Raw genomic sequence first — 23,720 nt, forward strand, 5'->3', positions numbered from 1 at the left:
ATCTACGACAAGTGACTTCGGCTAGTAACTTTAATTAGGAACTGACTTTCGACTTGCTGAGAACGGTCAGTCGCCTTTAGGCAAGTTTGGCTGACCGTCACTTATTGAAGATGTTAAATTAGTAGACAGTAGACTTTCAATAGAAATTCAGGGTTCAAACAATATGTCTATGCTGGGTTTTTAAGTGCTTTTAACGAGAAAGCAAATTCGTTTAACAAAAACCTGGTGTCAATGGTTTATGGATGAATTTTTGTTAATGGGTCAACTTTGAAGGTGGTGGAACCCTTTGTGGTTCGATTCCGGCAGCACCATCGTATCACCACACCTGTTTCTGACTCATAGCAGCAGTATTAATCCTGTTGTATTTTGGTGGGTGTGGTAAGGGAGACATACTTTTCCGAGGCGTTCTAGCTTTGCTTCAGGGTCCTCAACCTCAGGTATGAATATCTGATTCTATTTGTGGTTGATTACGGATGTCCATGGGTAGCAGTAGCCACTTACCATAAAGTGGATTGCATGCTCGTCTGCTACTCCTAGATTATAAAAAAACCTTGCATTAACCAGCGTTACCGTTCCAGCTGCCGCGACATCGACGAGTGCATGTACGAGCAGGACCCGGTGTGCTCGCAGACGTGCTCGAACAGCGCGGGCGGGTACGCGTGCGGCTGCATGTCCGGCTACGTGCTGCGCCCCGACGCGCGCTCCTGCAAGGCCGTCGGCGACTCCGCCACGCTTATGTTCGCGAACCGCGTGGACATACGACAGGTACAATGCATTCAATACTTGCGTTCTTACTCTTTTCAGTCGGTCTCTCAGTGCTGAGAGCTCTGACCAATTTTAATGTATTTGCGTTCTTTGTCTTCTCAGCTGGTCTCTCAGTGCTGAGTGCTCCGGTAAACTTTGAGGTTCGTAGAATTCTATGTGGATTGAATGTGAAGGCACAAGAACTAAGCCTTTTCTCTGATGACATCAGTGTTAATTTCACCTGTGTTCTACTGGTCTTTTTATAAGTAGTAATTATTTGCTTTATGACTGTCCTCAGACTAAAGTAATTTTAAGGCAGTAGACCCAACAGCAGTAGATAGACCCTTAGTGAGTCTGCTTCATATACTTACTAAAATCTAAGAAAAGTTGAAACAATTATCCAAATTTATTTTGTACCCAACATTCGTTGTTTCATTATAGGTATCACTTACTGGAAGTAACTATGTATCGGTAGTGAAGGGATTGCACAATGCTGTTGCGTTAGATTACCACTATGAGAAGAAACTGGTGTTCTGGACTGAAAATAATATGAGAGTTATTCGTTCCGCTATCATCAATACTAATAATCGAACTGGTAAGAGAGCTTAATAAGCTTAATGTTTTAAAGAGATCATAAATGTGGACACTACAAATATTCTGCATTTAAAACATTGTAACGCCATTAAAATTAACAATTTTCAATAAAATCCGAGTAAAAAATTTTTGAAATTAGTCATAAAATATTCAAGAAATATACTAGAGCCTACAGATAATTGGATAGATACAGTTAAATATAAAAATAACTGTAATGAAACAATTTTAATTATAGATGTAATAAGATGGGGTCTCGACACACCGAGTGGTGTCGCTGTGGACTGGATACACGATTTGCTCTTTTGGACTGACTCGGGCAGTCGAAGAGTTGAAGTGGCAACCATTAACGGCACTAACAGAATTGTACTGGCCGCAAGTGACATTGACAAACCACGAGCAATAGCTGTACATCCCGGTGATGCTTTGGTCTTCTGGACTGACTGGGGTAACAAAATGGATTATATTTATAAACATTTGCATAATATATTGTAAGTATTTGACAATACATATGTCAATGAAGATAAACGTTTCCAATTGCTTAATTAAAAGTATGATTCTATAAGATTGAATTTTCAATTAATAGTTATCGTTTTTAGGACCAAATCCCAAAATTGAACGTGCAAATATGGATGGTACTCGGCGAAAAAGCGTTATATTCGATCAATTATTCTGGCCTAACGGATTAACTATAGATTACACGGAATCTAAGATATACTGGGCGGACGCTAAACATCATGTCATTGAGAAGGCTTTATTCGATGGCAGAGATCGGAAGCGGGTAAGTTTTAGAAAAATGTATTTTAAACTCGATCAATGTTTATATTCGGTTCATAATCTCCAACGCAATTATTAAATGGGACATAAAATTCTAAACATTTAAATGTAAACAAATTTAAAACAAAGTAGCAGTATTTTGTATATCTTGAATTTACGTTGTAAGAAAAACTATCATAATTATCTGCTGAATTTCAGGTGGTAACAAAGGGCTTGCCACACCCATTTGCTCTGACGTTGTTTGAGGACGCCATCTATTGGACGGACTGGCACACTAAAAGCATTTCAAGTGTTGACAAGATGACCGGGAAAGGCATGCAGACCGTACACGCTGGCATACAATTACCAATGGATATTCACACGTAATTTTTCTTTTTCAACATTACATACAATCGTACATTATTATACTTTATAATATTTTTAGTCTTTCTCATGCTTCCTTATATAAATTATAATAATGACTTACAACTTTTTACTCCTTATTTCTCTCCAAGGTAACTAAATATTTGTCGTTTATGACCAATAACATAAGTGATGTTGAAATATGTGATATGTGATAAGTGATGATGAAATATGTGATGTGTGATGTAAAAATATTGTAATTTGTCACTTTGATTACAAAATTTTCATATTGATCATTATTATCACAAGTTTTTTGATCCGTCAAGAAATTCTGGAATGTTACTATTAACGCTCATTCTGTTCATTCAAGTGGTTTCTTTTTAAATTAATTAAACTAGTGTTTTTCTATTTTTCATACCTGAAGTATCCATGCTTTAATTGTTCATGAACTTTAAGACAGTCATTATTGGAAAGTAAATATACAATTTTGTGTCGTTTGCTTTAAAATTAATTGGTCTAGCCTTTTCAATTCTTAATAACTGAAGTACCTTTGCTTTAGTTGTTCATCAACTTTAAGAGATTCACTTTTGAATACGTAATAAAATTGACTCAATTCAATTTTGTCTAATCTTTTCTGAACATGACCATCAATATAATTTTTTGAACCTGTCCATGTTCAGGTACCACCCGTCCCGGCAGCTGCGCACGTTCCGCAACCACTGCGGCGGCGACGGCGGCGGCTGCTCGCACCTCTGCCTGCCCAACGCCGCCGGGTACGCCTGCCGCTGCCCCATCGGCCTCAGCCTCATGGCGGACGGGTGATTAAGTTTCTTTGTTAAGGGGATCTTGTGGGCGGGCCATTACATTTTTTCTAGAGGATCTCATGTGGCTCATTAGCCACACCATTGTGTGGTCATGTCTGGGGAGTGGCCAAACTTCGACATTTTCTATTCGGAATTTGTTTTCAAGAAGGTTTCGGTATTGGAAGAAGTTTTCAGAAAACTTCATTAGTGTGATTCAAAACATTTTCATCGGTTGAAGATGAAGATTGAGATTGAAGATGAAAAGTAGTAGTGGTATGGTTTCAGATGGACACTGGGGGGTGGGTGTTCAAATACCAATTTTTCGAAGTTGAATGCATATTGGTCATAAGTGTCATAACCAATAAATCATGTCATAACATGTTTTAACAGTCAGGGAAAACATTGCAAGAGAAACTACATAACTGAGTTTTCTAAAATTGAACCCAAAGTCTATGAATCCGCACGTCGCGTGGTTTATGATCTAAAGTGTTCTTATTCCGAATGGAGACTCGTAGGTACTCAGCAATGGCAAAAAAAAGTTGATGACGAAGACGAATTGAATAACAATAACGTACCTTTAATCAATTTAATTGTTTCAACATAGGTATTTGTCATTTTCAGACGGACTTGCAAAGAGACGTTGGACAAATTATTGCTTTATACAAGAAGTAAGGATATCAGACTAAAACAACTAAATCCACGAACACATTTGGAGTCGTTAGATATGGTTAGTTATAAAAAGGTCATTTTCATTCATTTTTTATTTTATTTTATTGATATTATTTACGATTTATTTATTTTATTATTTAACATTTTTATTATTATTTCGTTATTGTAATGAAGCTATTATAGCAAAAATATATTTTTAGAATAAGTTTAAGTCATCTTTATGTTGTTCCCTTTTGAATTTTTATTTTGGTCGTTCCTTGATATTTTTTTCTTCATAAAATCCATATTTTACCCATTCTCATAAAAAAATATATAAAACGAAATTTAAAATTATGTTATGATAAGTTCTGCAATATCTTTAACGAATTTTAGGTAGTACCTGTGCAAAACATAAAGTCCGCTGTGGCGTTGGACTGGGATCACAACAGTAACTCAATATTCTGGACCGACGTGGATAAAAACACTATCAACCGCGCTTTCTTGAATGGCTCCAACCAAACTGTCATCGTCAAAACCAACCTTAGTAAGATTTGCATTCTTTTTGTTTAATTTCGTGATTATTTAATTGAATTTAATAAATGTTCGATAATTTTCGGCAAATAGTCTATATCATTAAATAATAGAAGGTAAAAATAATAAACCTTATTAATAAACTTGCCATATTTTTGTAGTAACACCTGCTGGTCTCGCTTACGATTGGATGACCGACAAGTTATACTGGTCAGACTATGGCACGAACAGAATTGAGGTTTCAAATCCTAATGGTACCATGAGGTCCTTGCTGGCTTGGAAGAATGTTGATAAGCCCCGTGACATTGTTTTGGATCCTAAGGGTAAATGCTATTTTATCTTATTAATGTTGTTTTATATAATATTATTTTAAATAATTCAATCAAAATCTGCAACATGCGTCGGATTCAGTCTGTCAGCAGTGTGGTCGTACTCTCTAAAATTTAATAAAAATGTGTTCCTAAAACTACATGTCTCTGATCCACGTTGTAAAACAGCAGTGTACTTAAATTTAAAATTTGTCTAAAAACAAACCCCCGGCGCAGAAAAAATAACAAACTTGCGGCATCGTGATCAAGTAGCAAGAACCGATATGCCTTTTTTGTTTGAGAGGTTACATGATCGAGACTGTTCGGTTATGACGGAGAATTTATTTCAGCTGATTGAAGATCATCAGTCTTTTCTTGTTGGAATCGGGATTCTTCATTTTTTTAATTGTTGCTACGTAGCAGCTTTACGTTCGAATAAATAAATAGCTTCGAAAAAAATAAACGTTTTCTTTGATTCGTTTGTTTGTTTCTTTAATTGATGTGATTTTTCTAGGCGGTCTCATGTACTGGTCAAACTGGGGTGCGAACCCTTCAATCGAACGAGCGTACATGGACGGCACTCATCGCCAGCAGCTCATCGTCGGTCGAATGTCGTGGCCGAGCGGGCTGGCCTTGGACTTGCCCAATAACAAGATATACTGGACCGATGGAGGAAACTGCACCATCGAATACGCTAACCTGGATGGCACTGGACGAACTGTCTTGATAAGTACGTTAAATATACTGTATAAGTAGTTTTTGACTCTATAAAAGAAATTAAAAATATTATTAAAAATATTCATGAATCATTACTTAACAATAAATATGAAAAACTAAATTAAGAGTTCCTCAGAATGTTATCGTTCACAACACTTCAATGAATACTTTTTTATTGTAATCACTTTAGTTACTTCACTTAAACTGGCCACCAAAACTAGATTTTTCAAAATAACCTGTAGGTATGTTATATCCCATACAAAAATGATAGATACCCTTCAATCACAGCAATTCATTAATATACTTCTCATATGACTTAACCAGGTGAGCACCTTACTCACCCATTCGGGTTAGACGTCTATGGCGATGAAGTATTCTGGACCGACTGGGAGACCCATTCCATTCAAGCGGCAAACAAGTATACCGGCCAGAATAGAAGAACCCTGGGCGCTGGTGTCGAAGGGCTTATGGACGTCCGGGTGTTCCACAAGGAGAGGAGGAGCGGCGTTAACAGGTACGTAAGGGTCATCTAACCCTTGAAAAGCTTAGCACTATTAAATTTGTTACTTGTACATTCTGTTCAGGGTTTTACATTCTGAAAACTAAAATAAATTCTATGACATAAACATCCTATAAAATTTATTATTTTAATAACAGAAGATAAAGCATAATTTGGTTGTGAAATTAAGTACATATAAGAACACATATAGTAAAATAAAAAGTATGAAGATCATGAAAAAAAGAAACACCATGAAGAAGATGAGAGCGCTGGGACAAGATATAAAGAATTAGTCTTCGTGGTTTCATAGTCTTAACTGAAAATATATCCAAAGTATTATTAATGAATTTTGGATTAATTTTTGGCCAAGACTTAAAACCAGATTATTGTGGAAGATATGAATGAAGAGAAGTGGAAGATGGGAGTGCTCAGGTAAATTATATAAGGGTTGAAGTCAAGTGTTAGCATTGAAATATTGTACAATTATTTTATTTTAGTAGGAGTTGTGTTAGTGCTGATGTATAGCAATTTAAGGGAACCTATATAAAGATGAAAATAAAGGTTTTTATAAAAAAATTACGTTAAATAAACGGAGAAGCTATATTTTCTGGAAGTTTTATTTAAAGTTATCCTGTGGGAGTACCATATTATCTTGCCAATTGAACTGTATACTTATGTACTGTATGTTATTTCTCTTTGCTTATATACTGTGTAAATGATTGCTTTATTTTTCGTTTCGTCGTTTTATGCTACCTATTTTTCTTTTCTTTTTATATTTAGATGCAGTAAGAACAACGGTGGATGTTCACACTTGTGTCTCCTGAAACCTGGAGGTCGGACTTGTGCTTGTCCAACTGGAGTTAGATTGAGTGTAAGTTTTTAAGACGTACATACTTATATTTATTAACAGATTTATTATTTGTTAGATTAGATTTAGTAAATTATTTTTTTAAAGAATTTATTAATTCTGAGGTCACATTCAATTTGATCAACCGGGATTGAAAGCTAGTATTATTCAATACATACATACCGATAAATAATACCACGACGTGAAATATCATATCAATAGAACCATGTCTCATAATACTTTTTGACACGTTGCATATTTTTACCATTAACAGAGTGACGGCAAAACATGCACCAACGGTCCTATCAATTTCCTTATCTTTGCTCACCGTGTGGACATCCGAGTGGTATCGCTGGATATGGATTATATGGTCGATGTCGTCCTACCGCTACCTCCCTTACGAAATGCTTTGGGTGTGGACGTTGATCAAAAAACAGGTAAATATATTGTTACTAGAAATATAATAGCCGAAGTATATGGTAAATATTTAAATGCTATTAATAACTTTTTATCAATAGGTTATGTATACTGGACCGATACTGCAGAGCGAGTTATTGTTCGTGCAAGTAAGCATGGAGAACACATTGAAACCGTTATTCGTAAAGGACTTCACACTGTCGACGGAATTGTTATCGACTCAACAGGCCGAAAAGTAAGTTTTACTTCATACTTCAGTAGGAACAATCTGTAACTTATATTTCGCAATTTAAAATCAATGTATAATTGCAATGAATTGATTGAACTAAGACATTTATAATTTTACAGCTGTATTGGACTGATGGAGGAAGGAACAGCATTGAAGTATCGGATCTCGATGGATTGAACAGAAAAGTTCTTGTATGGACCGGATTAGGTAAATGATAATATTCATGTATTTTCATAACCATTAATATACTCGTATAGTACACTTCTCTTCATAAGCTTCACATGTTGTATATCATTACTAAGATTAAGTATTCATTCGACATTGAGGTACGACGATTTAGAAGGTGGTAGAACCCTTTGTGGTTCGACTCCGGCAGCACCACCGCCACACCTATTTCTACCTAATAACAGCAGTGTTAGATACTACTGTGTTCCGGTTTGAAGGGTGTGGTAAGGGAGACAGACTTCTCCGAGGTGTTCCAGCTTAGTCCTCAGGGGTAGCGGCGCATCTGTGGCCGAACTCAGGTAGGAATATCTAATCCTATCTGGGGTTGATTACAGATGTCCATGGGTGGCAGTGGCCACTTACCATCAGGTGGACTGTATGCTCGTCTGCTACTCCTATATTATAAAAAAAAACCGATGTATCGGAGTATTCGATTCTTGCCCTGTTGGTAAGACCTTACGTCTGTATTTCCAATGTATTGTTACACAAGGCGCCATCTATGAGCATCATAAAACTTCAAAGTAAACGTAATTTAATATCTTCTACAGATTCTCCTCGTGCAATAGCTTTGTACTATGAAGGCGGATACATGTTTTGGTCTGACTGGGGAACTTCGGCAAAGATTGAACGAGCTGATATGGATGGCAAGAATAGGTAATTAATACATAGTATATAAACAAATCCTTAAATCACATGCGGTAATTTGACCATGAATGTTGCAATACATACCTAAAATATTACAGGCGTATAATCGTGGATGTGGATATAAAATGGCCGAACGGTCTCGCCGTCGATAGAATCGAAGGCCGTCTCTACTGGAATGATGCTAAAGAGTTCACTATCGAAAGTTCGGATTTCAACGGTAATGACAGGCGTGTCTTGATGAAGGAAGTACCTTACCCATACGGAATCGTGATCGTAGGCCAACATATCTACTGGACGGATTGGAAGACGAAAGCCTTGCATAGAGCCGATAAGTCCAACGGCAAGGAACAGTTGATTATTAGAGACAATCTTGATGGATTGATGGATATACGCGCTATTCAGGTACGTAGAAAAAAGTGTAGATAAAATAGAAATGTATTGTAAGATCAATATCGATTGAAGGTTTAAGAAAACAAAATTGGAAAGCCACTTCATCAAAAAAGAACAACTTTGATGAAATTACGACATAACAAATCTCAAATATGGATTTTATTACTTCTCAATTTACTTATTATTTCTTTTTAAGTCAATAAAAGCTACCAATCTTAAATATATGAAATCAGAAACATTAAAATGTTATTCCAGAGCGAACATGTAATTAAGGACGTGTGTAACGCGAATGGTTTGAAGAACGGCGGCTGTTCCCACCTGTGTCTCCGCAACCCGCAAGGCTTCTCTTGCATCTGTCCCACCGGATTGTTGTACGAAGATGAATCCGATCCCAATCCGAAGATCTGCAAGCGACATCCCGACAACTTCCTCATCTTCGCTACAAGGGACTCTATTTCCATGATTTCCTTGGACACCCCAGAACAGTGGGATCTTAGTCTTCCGTTGAAGAATATCTTCAACTCCATTGCAGTTGACTTCCACTGGGAGAAAAAGCTCATCTATTTCACTGATGTTAATAATAACAGCATAAGGTATATAAAAGCTAACATCAAAGTAAATAGATATACAAATACAAAAATACAAAATACAAAAATATTTATTTCTTTAACAATTAATTGGTTTACGTAATAAGTTGTTTGGTTTACGTAATAAGTTGTTTGGAGCCGCCTAGTAAACAAATGTCTGTGTTAGGCGGCTCCGCTCTTCTATAACTAGACATCATATATAGTTATAAGAAATAAAAACAAACTGTATCAAGTAACAAATTATCTATGTTATAAATATTATAAAATATATATCTATAAATTTATATAATAAGTATGGTGTGTGTGTGTGTGAGTGTGTATGTGTGTTTGTGTGTGTGTGTGTGTGTTTAAGTGTGTGTGTGTGTGTGTGCGTGTGTGCGTGCGTGTGCGTGTGTGTGTACGTGTAAGATTTACTTTGTGTATTTTATAAGGGACTCAGTATCGTCATAAGACAGCGAAATTATCCAGTTAAAAACAGCGAGTCGACATTCCCATTTAGAGCATTTGCAAATATTTAGTTTTTTGTTTATTACGTTGTACAAATGTTTGGATTGTGCTAAAAATTGACATTGAGCAAATTTTGTTTTTAATAGTTTAGATTTAAATATATTATCTCTTCTCCTACCAATTGCTAAATCGTCATGATGCAAACTTTTATGAGCCCGTAATATTGATTTTAAAATGTACAATTTTCTCACCGTTAGTACTTCGCAAATGTTATATAATTCATTTGTAGGGAATCTAAATGGTTTCAAATAAATGGTTTTGAGTAAACATCGTTGTGCCCTTTCAACCTTAAGAATTATAGTTTTCGAAGCCCCGCCCCATACCGGGATACAATAATTTAGTACAGATTGCGCCAATGCAAGGTATATTTGCTTAAGAAGGTTTGGACTAGCTATATGACGAAGCGTCTTAAATGTCCAAATGAGTTTGCGTATTCTATTACTAATAAATTCTATTTGGGTGTGCCAGGTTAGGCGTTGATCAATGTACACTCCTAGATATTTTGTAGATGAAACTCTTTCAAGGTAGTCACATTTACAAATATTGTACTCATTTTCAATACAGTTGTGTATTCTTAGTTTATAATCACTATTCGGTTGGGTTCTATTATTTATGGAAAAGCAGGTGTAGTTTGTCTTAGATATGTTAAGTGTAAGTAAATTTGCCTTCAACCATTTCGCTATATTTGATAGTCCCTTTTCAGCGATTTCGAATACAGAGTTCCACGAGTCACCCGAGAAAATTAGAGCGGTATCATCTGCATATGAAATTATCCTACCTCCTTCAATGTGTAGATTAGCGAGCTCGTTAATATATATTAAAAACAGGGTTGGACCCAATAAACTACCCTGAGGTACCCCTAATAACACCTCAGCATCCTCACTTATATAATTATCTATTTTAACTCTTTGTCTACGTCCATGTAAATAACTTTCAAATAATTTAAGAGGAGTACCCCGAATACCTATGTTTTCAAGTTTCTGGACAAGAATAGAAGGTGACACTGTATCAAAGGCTTTTTTGAGATCGAGGTAGATAGTGAGGCATTTTTTCCCTTGATCGAGATGTTCAGATATTAATGAAGTAACTGTTAAGACTGCGTCTTCCGTTGACAGACCGCTTCTAAAACCATATTGAGAGTTAGATAAAATTTCAAATTTATTGAGATAAGTAGTAAGACGACTGTGTATTAATTTTTCAATAATTTTTGAAATAACCGATATAACAGATATTGGCCTGTAATTGTTAATGTCATCCTTCTTGCCAGATTTGTGAACTGGGGTAATGAGTGAGCGCTTAAGTAAAGCGGGAAATACTCCTTTAGTAAAACACAAATTCGCTAAATGACACATTATAGGTATAAGAATATTTTTAGCTAACTTGACAAATTTCGTAGGTATATTATCCCATCCCGGTGCACTATCTGATTTTAGACTCATAATAATACTATGAAGTTCAATATCATCTGCTGCTAGAAGAACAAACGAAGAGCAGTGATTGCTTCGGGCTGTTGTTAAAGAATTCCTAATAGTAGGAGAATTATTTACTGTTAATTTTCGAGCAAGTGTTGCACCAACTGTAGCAAAGTAGTTGTTTACATAATTAATTGATTCATTGGCATCAGCTTTTATTTTAATTAATTCTAAGTTAGGAGTTTTTATGTTTTTAGTGTGTGTTATAGTCTTTATAGCATTCCAAATTAATTTAGGCGTATTTGATTGGGATAGTAAGTTTTTTTCATAGTTATTCTTTAGATTCCTGGTTAATCTATTACAATAATTTCGATATCTTTTAAAAGTGAGTTTTAATATGACATTTTCAGGATCAGATCTTAGTTTGAGTTGCATCTTATTTCTATTCTTAATACAACGTAAAATTCCGGGTGTAATCCAGGGTTTCAAGCATTGTTTTTGTCTAGAATAATATTTAATTTTTTTACTAGCTTTTAGTGATTCATTTATATTTGTAATTAATTTTTCTACGATGTAATCCGGATCTTGAGAAAGGAGTAGTATTGATAAGTTCTTTTGTAGTAAGTGTTTATATGCTAAATTAAAGTCAGTAAATTCATATGTGTTAGGACCCCGATTACTTTGTTTCGATTTCGATAGGTTTAGAAAAATGGTTTTATGGTCTGTTACTGTAGTATTTAGGACGGCTATTTTAGCAGTATGTTTCTTTTTATTCAATTTGAGCATAAAATGGTCTAGACAACTGTTCATTCTCGTTGGAATTACGTGACCAGGCATAATACCATACATACATAGCATATTTAAATAATTGTTACGATTATTGCAATCATTAGCTTGCTTAGAAATTAAGTTTATATTTAAATCACCCGTTATTATTATGTTGCTATTTGATTTCATATTTTCTAAGTGGTTGCTAAGGGAGTATATAAAGTTGGATGCGTTTAAGTTTGATGGGGAGCGGTAAATACATAATATAATATTATTAAGAACCTGTATTTGTATACAAGAAGCATCGTCAAGCTTAATTTCAGAGATTATAGGTTTTAGCTTTTCCTTCACATAAATTACAACCCCATCATTTTGGTTTAAGTGACTTTTAGTGGCCAGAGAACTGTAATTAGGTATCTGTGGAATTGACTTATCAGAGTTTAAGCGACACTCAGTCAATACTAAGACGTCGGCATTAAAACCTAGACACGAAAGGGTTACTAAAAAGTTGTCAAAGTTACAATGGATGCTTCTAATGTTTTGAGAAATGATAGTTAAATCGGTATTGTGTATATTAATAAAGTTACCTATTTCCTCAGGTTCACAAATTATTGATTGTGCAATTTCAGTATTGTCAATATCATTTATCACTTTCAGTGTACTATCCATAATTTATTTGTTCAGAAAAGATTAGTGTCATATCTATATTCGTCAATGATAATTCTTGTAGATATATTAATATTGTGCACATAAGATACCTAAATCTATTAGTGTATTTTGCTGTAGGAGAAAATAGTTCTAAAGTATGTTGTTTATTTTTACTTATTTGTAAGTTTTTGAATACGTAATAGTCAAAAATATGTATGTAAATGAAATATGAATATATATGTGTAGTCAAATATTTAATTTTTATGTACTTCATGTTGTTAATTGTGCTTATGTATGTGTTTAATTGTGGTGTAAGGTTTTGTTTATAAATAATTAATAAGTAGATATTAAGTGTGTAGTTTGTGTGTGTATATATGGCGAGTGACTGTTTATAAAAGTGAATGATGTATGTTTGTGAATGCTTAACCTTTACAATCAGATTTAGACTTACATAATTAGAATAAAAGTTACAGTTTACAAAGATAAGTGATAATAACAAATTATTAGCCTTACATAAAAATAAGTTAAATGCCAAAGATAGTCATGACTTTTGCAGCAAGCTGTTTACATGAGATTCGTTTTTGATAACAATTATTGGTGAGTTTTCATTTTTCCTAACACATATCTTGCCGTAGGATGTCCAGCAAAATTTGTAATCCTGGGATTTAGCAAGGTCACGGGCAAGGAAATACAGGCGCGCCCCTTTCGCTGTTAGTTGTTCCGATACATAAATTGGTTCATATTCGTTTTTTGTAATACCCAGGTGTTTGGCGCATAATTTTTCTTTATATTTTATGTTGTAGTTTTTGGCCTGTTTGAGGAACTCAGTTTTTAACATTGTTGATGATATTTCAGTAATTAAATGTGTTTTGTTTGTGTCGTTTTTCCTGTGGACTCTGTAGATGTCTCTTATGTCCTTTTTTTCAATGTCGCATCCAATGTTGTTGCACAGAGTTAAGAATAATTTAATTAGATCTTCCTTGGACTCATTATGTATTTTTGGGACATTTTTAATTTCGATGCTAGCTTTTCGGTTTTCACGCTGTAATTCTTCTACTTTTTCTTCTAGAAGTGTTATGTAGTCTTTGTCCTTTTTATTTTGCGTCTCAAGTAGCTCAATTTTCTTTTTTAACTCTTCATTTTGGGATGTAAGAAATGCAACTGAGTTTTGAATATCGCTATTTGTAGCCTTTATTTCCATAAGTGTAGGGTGTATTTTCTTGATTTCCTCCTGTTGTGCAGTCATCAAATCGGAAATCATTATTTTTATTTCGTTACGAAAAGTATTAAAATCATGCGCACAGTCACTCTCCCTGCCCCGTTTATTACGCTGAGCGACATAGTTTGGCGGCGTGCGGTCCATTCTATTATAGGTATGGGACTTAGTCGGAGTCTTGTCAGATGCGCTCATGAAGGTACCAGGCAATAAGTTGCAAGATGTCAACGCTACGTGTTCTCTCTTTCTCACTAAGGAGATAGGTCACGCCGTCCCTTTTTTATGCCAATCAGGGCCCGGTGGGCGGGGCTTAAGCCTAGACAAGGATGGCGTTAATGCGTGTGCGCTGGTTTATGAGACAAAAGATTCACAGTACCTTCTGCGTAGCCGATAAGCACAGTAGTACCAGGCTGACTGCGACGTGTGGGAATTTGCTGCTTATACTTAATAGACGTATGACGTTGACTCCTGATGAATTCTGCACTCCTATTTTTTGAACTAGATTATTTTCACTTAATTTGAATTTATTTTAAGTAAATACTAATTAACAGTGATTATACACGTTTACACCTTGCGGCGGTCCGGGGGGAAGAGGATATAGGATATAGGAGATATAGTACGTTATTGCTGAAGTTTTCTTCTTGTACAAGAAATTAATCATTTACAAAAACATTTTTTAGGGCTATAAACATGTCAAATACGAGCCAGATGACGGATGTGATTACAAAGCGATTGGATACTCCTAACGGGTTAGGTGTGGATTGGATCGCTAATAATCTATATTGGACTGATAATGAATACAAGGTAATTAAAATGCAACAAAATTCATTTTCATCAATTCTTAAAATATTTTTCTATGACAATTTTTTTTATTCTAGGTGCTTGAGGTGTCAAGACTGGATGGTTCATCGAGGAAAATTTTACTATCTGGATTAACTGAACCACGCTCGCTCGCATTATTCCCAGCTAAAGGGTTAGTAGATTGTGTCTTATATAAAATTGATTCATTTTTATTATACTTTAAGTAAATATACAACTAAATAAATTTGTTTCCATAGGTTCTTGTATTGGAGTGACTGGGGCGAAAATCCTAATATAGAACGTTGTGCATTAGATGGTACTCAAAGAAAAATAATAATAGATCACGATCTAGGTTTCCCAAATGGTCTCACGATCGATTATAAGGATAGGCGTCTTTATTGGACCGATGCTTTAAAAGATAGGATTGATACATCTGATTTAAATGGTCAGCATAGAGTACAACTCATTCCAGATGCTAAAAATCCTTTCGGAATGACTCAGGTAAGGTATTTTCAGGTAAATCCTATGTTTGTGAAGGAGTAAACTATTTCAAAGTAATTCAATTTTGAAACATTTATAAGCAATATAAAAGGCTGATATAGTAAGTTTTTTTTAGTTCAAGGAATACATATACTGGACGGACTGGTATAAAAAATCGGTGATGAGAGCTGACAAAAGGACGGGACAGAACGTGACAGCAGTGACGTCAGACTTAGAAATGGCGATGGAAATAAAAGCGGTGGCCGCTGAGAAACAACACGGTTGGAGTCCGTGCAAGGAGAGCAATGGCGGATGTACCCATCTCTGTTTGTTCAGGGGACATGATTATGTTTGCGCTTGTCCCGACGAACCTGATTCTCGAGTTTGCTCCACGAGTAAGTCATATCGTGAAAGTCATTGGTGTTGTCTTTATGTTGTAATAGATAGATAAATGTGTGTGTACTTACAGGTGTTCAGCTTAAAAGGTTACGTCATTGAAGTATTTATATACAATAAAGGAGATCGCCAAAATCCTACACGCCTACTTACAAAAATGGTTTTTATGATATTAAATATTATTTTATGTTTTTATGGGTAATGGGGAAAATATATTGAATGGCTTAGTCTATAGGTTATCTAAGCCCTTAACGTTATATTTAAGTACCTAGTACAAAGAGATTAAATCATTAAACTCTGTATGTGATATATCGACATATCTGCGGAATACGATAATTTATTCGTCTCTCATAGAGGCATCTCGTGAAGTAACTGAAATAAGTTTAGTAAGGAATTATTAAAATAAATACATTTTTAAAAACTTTTAATAGGTCTTATAAGTAAATACTTGAAATTTCATTGCGGAAAACAAATAATACTTTTCGTTGCCTTGATACGCATAGTAGTAATTTCATAATTGTCTCGGTTATTCAGAGGTTGAGTAAAATTTGTCAAAATAGTAAAATAGACGTTGTTCTTTAGATATAATTGTCCAAGCACATAAGATAAATGCAAAATAGCAAGAAAAAAAATTCCAAGAAAACGCTTGAGTAGGCATAGGAGTAGGTATGAATACAGATAACTTGCATTTAATTGACATTTGTGATCGACGCTTCAACACAAGTTATTATTCAAAAAAATATTCAGATCATTGAATAGCTTCTGATTTTAGTGTATGTTTTTAAAAATGATATTTAATCGGAAGAAATCTAGGTATTTTGGTAATATTATGGTTTAATTTTGGCGATCTCCTTTATAATACAGTTAGGTATCTATTTTACGGTGATCCGATTTTTACATAATTAATCGTATGGTCGCGGTGCGATATTCTGACTGAATCAAATACCATTGATCCAATAATAAAAAAAACGATCCAGAGATTGAAGGAAAGAAGACAAAGAATGTGCCTAAAAGACTCTGAACTTTCATAGTGCCATTTCTTATAACAAAAACAATGAACGATAAAAATAGCGTAGTTCAACATTGCAATGATAAAACATTTACTGTATCATCATGAGACTGTCCATTATTTATTTTTATAAATTTTAACGTACTTGTTTACATGAACAATATTGTATACCTGTAGGTATTACTAATATAAAAAAAGCAATTAAAATTACTTACACTATTATAGTTCCTGATGAATCCCCTAACGCACGTAAAGAAGTAAATATAACTTCAAAAACGTTTCTTCAATTTGTGTAGAAAATTAGAATTTGATGTTATTGATCTTTCAATCACTGTAAGCTTTTGTTAGTGCCGATGCTTGATGTTAAAAATCTGCGGTGTTGCTTGTAGGACGCTTAAATCTTCTGTATACCTAACGGTATCCTAAACTTGAATGTAAGAATGCTCTATGTGTTTAATGTAGCAACGCGCAGAGAGAAATATTCAAAGCTTAACATGGTAAGTGCGAGGGGTAGCGTAACATTTCACGGTCACTCATGTGATATTTCTCTCTGCAGCACCAAACCTACTTGTCGAACTGAGAATGCCCTCACATTACCCGTCTTATTACGATTACATGGATATTGAAGTTGGGACAGCGCACAAGACGACGCCCGTCTCGGAATCCAACGTGAGCGCGATGGTTATAGCCGTCGTCCTGGTCATCTCCATTATTATTATCATCAGTGTCATCGTATACCTATGTCGTAAGTGTTTTTGTTTTATTACATTCGTAGTCAGCAGTCAAACTAGACTGATATGATATATTTTTATGGTTAATTAAATTCGTATTCTCATCATAAATTTGGGCAATATCTTAACTAGACCGTGTTTTAAACCTTAAAATAAAATTATTACACACACGGATCAAAACAAAATGACGTTAGACAAGAACGTAAAATAGTCTATGAACTTACTTTTGAAATATCCTTCAAAGAGACAAAGGTACATAGAGAGCAAAATCAACTCTACTCTAAGCAATACCTTTCTTGTTGCAAATATTAGTTGGCGACGATACTACGTAGCCAAGTCTAGGTTTACTAAAACAAAATGTGTTATCGTCGTACAGTGCGTAAACGCGCGAATGATACGGAAGCGAAGGACGATTTCGGCGACGGCAGCGGGCACATCTCGTTCCACAACCCCAACTACAGCGCCGCGGCCGCCGCGCTCGACCCCGACCGCCGCCCGCGCTTCCAGGGCATCTTCAAATACGATAAGCATCAGGTACGTTCTCCTAAAATTGGCATGATGACAAATCTTGAAAACCCATTCTGTAATGTACGTACATGTCTACTGATTCCAAAAATCGTATTATTTCGGCAATAAATTCAGTACTAACGAAAATGATAGCATATTTTTATATTTATTTTGAATTAAGCGCGAAAACGCTCGCGGGTGTCATGGCGTACATTAGTGATAGTGACGTTATTAGAACATCCCATACAAAAGTTCAAGTAATTGAGTGATTTACCCAAAAATGACGTAATTCGCAGCTCGATAACTCGATAAGCGTTTCAGGCAAGATGGCCGACTGCAGTATTTTACACTTTTATTTTATTGAAAATATCTTAAATCTTAAGGTTTTTTTTAAACTGGGTCATTTTTGAGAATCCTTTCAATATATTGTTTTTATTAAAATCATTTATTCTTTGATTTTTGAATATGTCATCATGCCTATTGTATTGTTTTTCTCCTCATACAGGACTGCCCCTTAAGTCTTTCTTTTCCGTTTAATTCTTTCGATAATCTAGTCTTAACGTTTTCGTTGTACTTACTTCTTATATGAAGCAAACGAGTTTTGCGTTTTTTTTACTTATATTTAGTTGTCTGTTAGTGGAATATCATTATAATGTATGATCATATTTTTAGTTATTTCTGCCTTATAACAGCAATGTTAACCGCTGCTGTGTTCTGGTTTGAAGGGTGTGGTAAGGGAGACATACTTTTCCGAGGCATTTCTAAGTCCTCAGGCGTAGCCGTGCACCTGTAGCCGACCTCCGGTACGAATATCGAATCCTATCTGGAGTCGACAGATGTCCATTAGCGGCAGCAGCCACTTACCATCAGGTGGACTGTATGCTCGGCTGCTACTCCATATTATAAAAAAGATGCATCAAAGCTAACCCAGCAGTCCACACAGGACCGTCTCGCGAACGTCTACATCCCGGAGGGCACGAGCCTGCTGCCGCCGCCGCCGCCGCCGCCGCACCGCGCGCCGCCGCGCCCCTCCACACACGACGACTTCGAGCCCGTCACGCTACACCCCTTCGCGTAGACATGGACTGTATAAGCGGCAGTTCACACATACATACATCAAAAATATTTACTTACATACACATGTAATACATATAAACAAAAAATAAATGCGCATACACATGTAATACATATAAACAAAAATAAACGCTTACATACACAATTTACAAGACTGACACACATAAAAGCGTTATAGTGCAGTGCCGCAATGCAACGCATCCGTAAGCGCTGAGCGTTGGGGCAGCGTGCCGCTACCGAGATTTACAAGCAAAGGACGGAATACGCAAGTTTCTATTATTGGAGTTTTGGCAACAACCCTTTTATGTGTGTCGGTTATAAGTGCACACGCTGCGACTTTCTGTAGTGGCATAAAGCACAAGGATGTTTATCTGTTTTTCGATTATACGACAACGCAAGCCTTTCTATCACGTACTCCTGTTCTTATATCTTATATCGAAGTACATCGCCTGCATCGCGGCTGCATGTTAAGTAAAGACGCTACAAAAAGTCGCAGTATGTAAACTAAGCTTTTTGCAGCGATTCAGTATTGCGTTTGGTTAACGCGCTTCTGCGTCGCTAACACGATTGTTTCAAGCGACATCGGGTAGAGCGGGAAGTATCGCGACGGTGTCACAATCTTATAATGATTATGTCGCTACTGAATCGCATGCAAAAATTCGCCGTGGGCGACCTTCTCCTACCATTTTTTATCTTTTGGATATCTTTTGTATGTTGAACTGCCGCTTCTATTTTATGACGACAACGGCTTCTACGCAATAACAAATATAGTTTTAGTATGTGTTCTAAGAAATGAAAATAAACGTCTTTATCAAGTGATATTAAAAAAAATACGGAAACTACTGGAAAAGACACGACGATTTAATGTTACTAACTTAAATGTTACCTAAGATGGCTCTGTTTGGTTCTTGAAAAGTATTCTTGTGTGTCAAGGTGTTATGAAATGGTTCTAGGTAACATAGAAGTTAGAATATCAATCTATGGCACATTATTAATAAGCTGAGGTACTTGTCTACGTTTAGACGGTAGACATGTTTTCTATCTCGCAAAGTGTCTCCATCTACTTTAATATTATGGACAATTGTACATGTATTCGAACATCGATATGCAGAATCTACTACATTTAAGAAGTTTACCGTTTTATAAAAGAAAAGTTTGCATGAAAATTAATTCACCTATCTAATAATCTAGGATGTATTTTATACTAACCTAATGTGCTTCGTTCTTTTGTAATAGCGGTAATCTTGTTATATGTTTTATTCATTCAATTAATAATAATCGATATTAACCAATTTTTGCCTACCACGGTTCGAGTTTTATAATCTAGGTAGGCATAAATTTCGAAATTTCAAAAATTGGTTTAGATTAATTATAAATAACTAGCAATAAACAATGAGGATAGGCTTTAAAAGTAATATGACATCTACGTAAAGGATAATGATAAAAAATATCAATCTCCCAATCAACTGATTTCAAACAAATAATATCTATGTAATGTGTCGTTACGCGTGTTAAATAGTGTCTTCAAAGACATCACGTACGCACAGATTTATATTATTAAGGCTAATGAAATGCTATGAGTATGTAAAGGACGAATGCGAGATGTTTTACATACAAAAAACAAAGGCACTATTTTAACAGAAAGTATTGAATGGTATCGAACATACTCGATCATTACCCATCATAGAACGATTCGAGCGTTCATGTGCAAATGACTCAATTTAAAAAGACAGTAAGTTTTTTTAAAATGTAGAGTTGATTTGCGCATATTAATTGCAAACTGAATATGGTCAATTGCACTCGACGAAACGGACGCTTTACCGGCGATGCGTAGATGTTTTAAGACCTCGATCTAAATAAACTAAACGTTAAGTTTATTTAGATTCGCCGTTCCGGTGATCGCAACGCCGATTACGGTAAGTTAGTTAATTAGCGCTTAGGTTACAGTATTAAATACGAAACATTCCTATTTATTACGTATTATACATATTCAATGTTAATCCGTCGTAAAAGAAATTAATATTTATATTTATCACTGCAATGGAGTCTTATTTAAAGTTGCACGCGCGATGATTAAATCGTTATCGTTTTAGAGTATTTAGTAAGCCCAAATTTATTTAATTTATCTACTTGCAAATCAATCATCGTAAATAGTATGTTGTTAGATAATATTTAGTAAAAAAAACGGTATGTAACATAAGTTATTATTTTCTTATAGGTATAGCCTTCTTTAGTTAATGTATAAAATAAAAGTTATCAAGTGTGTGGCTGCGTTATCGGTCTGTGAAAACTGGGTGGTTTCCTCAAAATAATAAATTATATGGCGATTATTGGTACCTATCTACTACTATCGAATAGGATGTGTCGTCGGCCTATCGTTAAAGTCGTTCGATGGTTGTAGATACGTGTGTTGTGTTAAGATTTCCCTTTGAAGCACTGCGTGTCTTTTTATGTAAGTCGTTAGTCACGCGTTAGTAATATGTATAGTGGTAACAATAAAAAACAATAATGATTACTTATGTTTTCACATCGTGATAACGCAGCGACGGTGGGGATGAAATCACCCATAAGTATTAACGTAAACATACATACATAATGTGTGCTTCACGAGCACACGGGTACGATGCCCGGTTAATCGGTCTTTGTATTATTTTTGTACGAGTTTTGCGTCGCCCTCTCCCCGCGGCTCACGGGGAGGGGCCACCGCGATCGTTGTTACAACTAATGTTATAATCTCTTATAGACTAGATCTAATTCATAGAGGTTTGGGATCATAGGATTACCTATTTATTTTTTCATGTGAGGTAGTTTGACTGCGAGTATTTTCCCAACCTCTCCTTCAGTCGATGAATGATTGCCCTTTGTACTAACTAGGACTACTGTTACGGCAAATTATCTGTCGGTCATTAAGCAGAACGAGTCGATCGGTCTTGTTAAAATATGTATTAGAAAATATATCTTTTCCCGTTTTTTTTATTTATAGATAAAGATCGCTCACATTATTAGTATTAATTCACCAGGCTAATTATGGTGACAATAAAATATCAATGTAAATAATTAGTTTTAATTATGACGTTTTTTGTCAGCCAGTTCAATTTTTCATTGTAAATAATAGTTTATTTATATCTGATACGTTATAGTGTAACTTTGTTTCGTTTCGAGCGTGTAGACCCCTACGGTCGCGTACATTTCACATCTCATATCAGATTAATTCCTTTAGAGTTTAATTAGACTTATATACCTACTAAAGAAACGCTTCAAGTTACTAAAATGCCTAATGACAATTTTACGACATACTGTTTCCTTTATATTTATACACGAAAAAGAAAAGAATAATTCTTACTAAAATTTGTTAACGTAATGGGTATATTTTGTATCTGATTTTATATAAATTTGTTTTATTACAACATGGTGGATTACTCTGACGTCACAAAGCGGCGCACATAAAGTTTCACAGGGTGTTTTAATCTAAGGTAGAATTAGGACGGGAGTCAAACGGATTCAGAAACCTTTTTTGATTAATTATATTTACGTTTAAACCAAGATAGACCATGTTTCCAACGCTTTACAAACCCAACAGAAAACAATCACGTTTTATCTTAATCCTATCCTTGCTAGTGAAACCAAAATGTTTTGTAAACAAAATATTTCAACTCTCATAATATATTTAGCAGATACTCTTTTTAAATTTATATATTCATATAACATCGTATTAAAGTAATTTAACGGTTATCGATTATTTATTTTTGGTATAATTAATGATTTAGTTTTTGTTTTTAAAAATACGGATTAATGTAAATGTAAGCTAAAATCATGTTATTAGACGATTATTATACAATCAGGTGTCAACTGAAGATTTTATATCCACATATTGTAGTCGAGCGCTGTAAAATATACCTGTTTATTTGAGATAAAAATAATTAAATTTGAGTTCGGAAATGCTTTTGACTAATTAAATAAATAGAAAATTAATAAAGATGTGCAGTAGATACTGCTTTTAAAAATAAAAACTACAATGTGTAAAAAGTCCGACCTAGTTGATAAATCGATGAAACATAAAAGGCGTTATGGTGCAGATGCATAAAGTGTCCAGTATTATTTTTAATATTTAGTTAGTACATCAAAACTGAATGGGAAGAGACCTTCTGTATCTTATCTATGATCTTTTACATGAAGTTTCGAATTAGTTATAAGACAAATTTTAAATGTTTTGTTACGTGCATAGCTTGTAAGCGTGGAGGAAGTAAAATTATGAGTGCTGTGATACCAGATGATATAAGAGTGGTTTAATAATGATTGCCCGTAACAAAAATAGTATTTATACATTTTATTTATCTTATGCCACTGTATTGCGTGATTTTATGATTAAAATAACGTGTTATGCACAAGACACTTTTGACTAAACGCACACTAAAACACAAGATTTTTTCACACATCAACACCGCTATTATTTCTCCAAATTCCAATTCATGAGGAGTAAATGAGTGTTTGTGCCAAAAGTCATATAATATCAGTAAAACTTTTATTGCTTTAATATTGTTTTTAATTTAAACTTTAGTGAAGTAAGATTATATTGAATAAACAGCTTTTACATCTTTGGAGGCCTCCTCCAAAAAGAGGTGTTAAAACTGTTGTCCCATTATTATTGTACTGAGAATTTAAAATAGAATTTATTCGAATACATCGTTCGTTTTATTTCATAACAATATCCTGTCCCTAAATAACAATTCCTCCTATAGGTATAAGTCGCTGCTATATAGATCATAGATATATGTATTATACGAGGAAATTATCCTCTTACAACTTACTGTAGGAAAGTATCTACATATAATATATCTGGGAAAATATGACATATAAATTAATTTGCATGG

The 23,720-nt window shown here is 34.9% G+C and overlaps 2 protein-coding genes across 2 annotated transcripts in view; one reads left to right on the plus strand and one right to left on the minus strand.

Annotated features, from left to right (window-relative positions):
* The window catches only part of LOC140751930 (low-density lipoprotein receptor-related protein 4), a 34,728-nt gene extending 11,198 nt beyond the window's left edge, over positions 1 to 23,530 (plus strand). The window contains exons 11-35 of the mRNA XM_073086045.1: positions 579 to 765; positions 1,186 to 1,339; positions 1,574 to 1,783; positions 1,935 to 2,116; positions 2,311 to 2,474; positions 3,135 to 3,272; positions 3,879 to 3,999; positions 4,299 to 4,449; positions 4,598 to 4,759; positions 5,259 to 5,474; positions 5,786 to 5,975; positions 6,741 to 6,831; positions 7,082 to 7,244; positions 7,326 to 7,459; positions 7,573 to 7,660; positions 8,227 to 8,332; positions 8,422 to 8,725; positions 8,969 to 9,306; positions 14,532 to 14,655; positions 14,730 to 14,824; positions 14,910 to 15,153; positions 15,269 to 15,527; positions 17,094 to 17,282; positions 17,645 to 17,802; positions 18,719 to 23,530. Of these exons, the coding sequence (XP_072942146.1) occupies positions 579 to 765; positions 1,186 to 1,339; positions 1,574 to 1,783; positions 1,935 to 2,116; positions 2,311 to 2,474; positions 3,135 to 3,272; positions 3,879 to 3,999; positions 4,299 to 4,449; positions 4,598 to 4,759; positions 5,259 to 5,474; positions 5,786 to 5,975; positions 6,741 to 6,831; positions 7,082 to 7,244; positions 7,326 to 7,459; positions 7,573 to 7,660; positions 8,227 to 8,332; positions 8,422 to 8,725; positions 8,969 to 9,306; positions 14,532 to 14,655; positions 14,730 to 14,824; positions 14,910 to 15,153; positions 15,269 to 15,527; positions 17,094 to 17,282; positions 17,645 to 17,802; positions 18,719 to 18,853 (4,303 nt within the window). The 3' untranslated portion in view covers positions 18,854 to 23,530. The remainder of the gene's footprint in view (positions 1 to 578; positions 766 to 1,185; positions 1,340 to 1,573; positions 1,784 to 1,934; positions 2,117 to 2,310; positions 2,475 to 3,134; positions 3,273 to 3,878; positions 4,000 to 4,298; positions 4,450 to 4,597; positions 4,760 to 5,258; positions 5,475 to 5,785; positions 5,976 to 6,740; positions 6,832 to 7,081; positions 7,245 to 7,325; positions 7,460 to 7,572; positions 7,661 to 8,226; positions 8,333 to 8,421; positions 8,726 to 8,968; positions 9,307 to 14,531; positions 14,656 to 14,729; positions 14,825 to 14,909; positions 15,154 to 15,268; positions 15,528 to 17,093; positions 17,283 to 17,644; positions 17,803 to 18,718) is intronic.
* Positions 12,704 to 14,426, minus strand: LOC140751929 (uncharacterized). The gene has a single exon (XM_073086044.1). It carries the CDS (start codon positions 14,044 to 14,046, stop codon positions 13,177 to 13,179), a length of 870 nt encoding a protein of 289 aa, XP_072942145.1. The 5' UTR covers positions 14,047 to 14,426; the 3' UTR covers positions 12,704 to 13,176.
* Positions 23,531 to 23,720: the final 190 nt, after the last annotated feature.

The sequence above is a fragment of the Epargyreus clarus genome, unplaced genomic scaffold, assembly GCF_041222505.1.
Source record: "Epargyreus clarus isolate Ecla_fem2 unplaced genomic scaffold, WU_Ecla_fem_2.2 ptg000023l, whole genome shotgun sequence".
NCBI lineage: Eukaryota > Metazoa > Arthropoda > Insecta > Lepidoptera > Hesperiidae > Epargyreus > Epargyreus clarus.

What these genes read in the sequence shown, in the direction of transcription:
- LOC140751929 (XM_073086044.1), bottom strand. Translation starts at nt 14,046, where the DNA reads ATGAGCGCATCTGACAAGACTCCGACTAAGTCCCATACCTATAATAGA.